The 5,013-nt window shown below is 35.9% G+C and overlaps 1 protein-coding gene across 1 annotated transcript; it reads left to right on the plus strand.

The window, feature by feature from the left end:
• Positions 1–2,445: 2,445 nt before the first annotated feature.
• On the plus strand, positions 2,446–3,438 carry LOC121484713 (peptidyl-prolyl cis-trans isomerase FKBP3). Its single transcript, XM_041744277.1, has one exon. The coding sequence runs from the start codon at positions 2,468–2,470 to the stop codon at positions 3,140–3,142; it is 675 nt and encodes a 224-aa protein (XP_041600211.1). The 5' UTR covers positions 2,446–2,467; the 3' UTR covers positions 3,143–3,438.
• The last annotated feature ends 1,575 nt before the right edge of the window (positions 3,439–5,013 follow it).

A 5,013-nucleotide genomic window follows, 5' to 3' on the forward strand; every position in this document is an offset into this window, starting at 1 on the left:
GCTATGCAGGTAACCCAGTCTTCCTGATGCTATCTAGATGCAGAGAGAAAAGAACTATAATAGAGAGCACTGTCTCTAATGGTTGTGAGAATGTTGTGGCAACATACTGAGTTTTCAGACAGCATACCTCAGTCTTAGCTGCTTCGTTGATGTATACTTTGGAGCCCATTCTGTAGGACAAGCACTAAGCTATTACTTTCCATTTTAGAGGAGTCTGTAACAAATGAGAGGATCATTAATTTTTTCCCAAAATATTACTTATGGAGGGAAAAGGAACACAGTTTCCTAACACACCAGAGAGTTCTGTGAGAATAAATACATCATAGGTAAAAAGGAATTTAGTAAGTATACTAAATATCCAACACCTTCAAGAGTTTACTCAAAAACAAATCATGGAAATTGAGTCACAAAGTCACTATTTTTGTGTTGCCTGGTTGACTGGAAAAGAGTTTGATTCATAGGGAGCAGAAAAATGCTTTGAGTGGTGATAAATGGGCATTTATATGAAAGAAGAGTTTTCAACCACCGAAAAGATCAGTCTCTTGCTAATCCTTGTAATAAATAGGTGTCATGGAGGAGTTGGGGAGGAATATCAAAGATTGAAGATGACATTAAATTCTTTGAGGTAGTGAAAACACCAAATTAATGAGGAATCCAATGAGATTTAACTGGCCCAATGAATGGGGATAAAACTGTAGATGAGTTCATTGTGGGGAAGGACAGGGTAGTACAACTGTAGATATAAGCTGTTGGGCCCAGGGGAAAGGCTTGAAAGGAAGTTGGGAAGGGCATTCTGAAAACATGATACTTAAAACTCTTTCAGCAACATACAGGGATAAATAAATGAATAAATACTCTAAATAACGTACAAGTTGAGGTGCTGTTTTTAAAGCCCAGGAAAATATTGAATATCATCAAAGATGTCAAAGCCCAAGAACATCCATTAACAGTTATTATGTTTACAGAGGCTCAATTTAATACAATATGAAATTCTATTTCAATATCCTCTATGAGCAAACTAAGTAACCACACCAAACTGCTACTGTGCTACTGAAAACATCTAAAAATGCCTGAAAGCATATTTAAAAATATTTCTAAAAAGTACTAAGGAGCTAGAAAGATAGTAAATAGGAGCAGAAAACCAAAGAGGTAAATCCAAACAGAGTACTAGAGCCACTTTTGTCCTGAGGACATTTGCCAAACTCTGAACTTCTGATTTTAATGATTCCATAGGGGATGGACGTCAGAAGTCAAAACCCAAGGCTATACAGGATGAGAAGTCTAAGAGGAATCCCTCCCAACACAAAGGGCTACAGTTTTGGGTCAGGATAAACCAGAACAGATAAGGTCCATCACCTTCACCATCAGTAGTTATATCCACAAGCCTGCTCTTGATCAGCTGCACAAAACCACATCACTTGAGTGGTCCCTAAACCTCAAGCCAAGAATCTAAAATTTTAAAGAGAGACAATATAATAGCTAAAAGCTATCCTCTAGCCAGATGCTACAGCCAGATTGTCTGTGTCTAAATACTGACTCATCACTTGACCTTGGGCAAATCATTTAAGCTTTCCATGCCATTTTCTCAACAGCGTATTGGGATGATAATAGTGCCTTATAGGGCTGACATAAGAATTAAATAAATTCAAGCACTTAGGACAGTATCTGACATATAATAAGCTATATAGAAGTGTAAATGAGTTTTAAAATTGAAGAATAAATCAATAAAAGATGGGAGAGAGGGTTTGTGATCGAGAGGCAGGGATTTTGACCACAGTAAGGCTATATAGAAGAAGTTTGTTTAATAGCATTTGGTAAATTATATATCCTATGTAAATTACATATTATATTACATTGTGGTAAATTATATATCTTATATATATTTTAATGCATTTTTCTGTATGTGGTTGTATCTCATTTTTTTTAACCCTGTAGAAGTAGTTCTCAAACCTTTTGGTCTAAATTTCTCTTTATATTCTCTAAAATTATTAAGGATTGCAAATAGTTTTTGCTCCTGAGTTGTATCTATCAATATTGACAGTTTTAAAAATGAAAACTGAGAATTTGAAATATTTATTGCTTCATTTAAAAATAACAATAAGCCTGGAGGGCCTAGGTGGCTTGGTCAGTTAAGCATCTGACTCTTGATTTCAGCCCAGGTCATGGTCTCAGGGTTATGACATTGAGCCCCACATTGGGCTCCACAGTGGGTATGGAACCTGCTTAAGATTCTTTTACCTTCTCCCTCTGCCCTGTGCATGCTTTCTTTCTAAAAACAAAACAAAACAAAAACAAAAACAATAAGCCTATTATGTATTAACATGAATAACAGTCTAATAAAAATCTGTCACACCAAAAAAATGGATGCTGGTTGGTGCAGTTAGTAGAGCATGCAACTCTTGATCTCAGGATCATGAGCTCAAGTTGGAAGTGAGATTACTGAGTACAGCAGAGGCAGCGGGGGAAGATGGCGGCGGCCGTTCCACAGCGGGCCTGGACCGTGGAGCAGCTGCGCAGCGAGCAACTACCCAAGAAGGACATTATCAAGTTTCTACAGGACCACGGTTCAGATTCGTTTCTTGCAGAACATAAGTTATTAGGAAACATTAAAAATGTGGCCAAGACAGCTAACAAGGACCATTTGGTTACAGCCTACAACCATCTTTTTGAAAGTAAGCGTTTCAAAGGTACTGAAAGTATAAGTAAGGTGTCTGAGCAGGTGAAAAATGTGAAGCTTAATGAAGATAAACCCAAAGAAACCAAGTGTGAAGAGACTCTGGATGAGGGTCCACCAAAATATACAAAATCTGTCCTTAAAAAAGGAGATAAAACCAACTTTCCCAAAAAGGGAGATGTTGTTCACTGCTGGTATACAGGAACACTACAGGATGGGACTGTTTTTGATACTAATATTCAAACCAGTTCAAAGAAGAAGAAAAATGCCAAGCCTTTAAGTTTTAAGGTTGGAATAGGCAAAGTTATCCGAGGATGGGATGAAGCACTCTTAACTATGAGTAAAGGAGAAAAGGCTCGACTAGAGATTGAACCAGAATGGGCTTATGGAAAGAAAGGACAGCCTGATGCCAAAATTCCACCAAATGCAAAACTCATTTTTGAAGTGGAATTAGTGGATATTGATTGAAATAGCAATGCTTCAGATATAAAGACATTAGCAACAATAAAACATGGCCTTGAAGAAACTTATGTAACTAGAGCTGGTTACTATTGTAAGGGGAGAGTCAACTGGAAAATTCAAGAACTCAGATATTGTTTACCCAATCCCCAACTTTTAATATATGTAATCCATCATAATTCCTTAAAGTTTGAGATATTTTACTACAGCTGTGTAAAATATTAGTTAAGGTGAAGTGACTTTCCTTTTACCTCATGTTGTAAACTAAAAGGCTCAATAAAAACGTATTCAGTGTCAAAAAAAAATAAATAAAAAAAAAATAAAAAAAAAAGGAAGTGAGATTACTTTGAAAGTATATATTAAAAAAGAATTTGTCATATATTACAAAACAAAAATTATGACAGAAGGAACATTTTTAAAATTTTTTAGTAAGTTGTTTTAATATCTGGCTTAATAAAAACCCTCCTAGATTCTCATATCTTCAGCATTCAATGTGTTTTCTTTAAAGTATAGGGGAAAAAATCCAGCCTTATACAAATATGTCTCTAGAAAAAGGAAAAATATTTTAATGATCTTTCCAGATACTTACAAATATTTTTTTCTTTGATACAATACCAAAAGCTGACAAGTGGCACTTTCCTAAAAGTTTGTTGCAATGGAGAATCAGAAATAACAATCCAATTTCATACTCCATTACATTAATATCTATGAATCCAACTTCTATTTTGAGTGTATCTCCCATCAATTGAAACTCAGCTGGTTCACTGAGTTAAGCAGATCTTTCACATGTTGGCAAAATTTACCATCAATATTAAAAAATCACATTCATAAATCACCAATAATCTCATCATTAACTTTTTAATATCAGAAAACTGTCACACTAAATGCGGCAGATACAAGTTTTCTGAAATTCTAATTCTTGCTTGAAAGCTATAATTTTATAATTAGCTACCAAGAGTGATAATTATTTCCTTTGAACTGGCAGTCTGATTTCATTAATTTTCAAGAAAATGTCTGCCAAATACCCAAATCTGAATGACTATAGCCTGTCAGTTGTTCTTAAAAAAAAAAAAAAAAAAAAAAAGTGGCATTCCATGAAAAAAGCAGCTAGTTCAGCTTGCAACTGAAAAATCTGCTTTTCATACTTTGGTATCTAACAGAAGTACTTTATGTAGATTTCCAAGTTTTTCATGTGAAATGTCAAAAAGACCTGTACTCAATCATCAGAATTTAATAAGTAATATTTCTTGCTACTTAATCTAAAGTATTCCTAGGTGCAAGTGGCTTTCCTGTTTTCTTTCTTGCTGCAAATGAGCGGTTTTTATAGGATAAAGAAGATAGCTTTGGCCTTTCACCCAAGAGTCGATGGTTCCAGTCAGAGATGAGACATAGGCCACAAATACACAGGCCAGTTTGAAGAGTCCTATATCCATCTGGCTGTGGGACATGCAAACCCCAGGATATACCAGTCCTGTCAAAACACTATGAAACCACATGAGCCAGTGTTGTGCATTTTTCTGGTTGAACATGTATGCAAACATTCATCCTGAAAAAGACATTATGATTTATTTCAGAAAAAGAAAACATTTGGTCCAACTTACACTTGGAAATTATACCTCTACTGTAGTATTGTGAGCATTGATTCTAACTTTTTTTTTTTAATTTTTATTTATTTATGATAGTCACAGAGAGAGAGAGAGAGAGGCAAAGACACAGGCAGAGGGAGAAGCAGGCTCCATGCACCGGGAGCCTGACGTGGGATTCGATCCCGGGTCTCCAAGATCGCGCCCTGGGCCAAAGGCAGGCGCCAAACCGCTGCGCCACCCAGGGATCCCCTGATGGTACTTCTTACATGTCTGGATTTTTCTTGGATCAAAAGA

The sequence above is a fragment of the Vulpes lagopus genome, chromosome 2, assembly GCF_018345385.1.
Source record: "Vulpes lagopus strain Blue_001 chromosome 2, ASM1834538v1, whole genome shotgun sequence".
Classification (NCBI taxonomy): Eukaryota; Metazoa; Chordata; class Mammalia; order Carnivora; family Canidae; genus Vulpes; species Vulpes lagopus.

Excerpts from the sequence above, each read along its gene's own strand:
- LOC121484713 (XM_041744277.1), top strand. The coding sequence starts at position 2,468 with ATGGCGGCGGCCGTTCCACAGCGGGCCTGGACCGTGGAGCAGCTGCGC.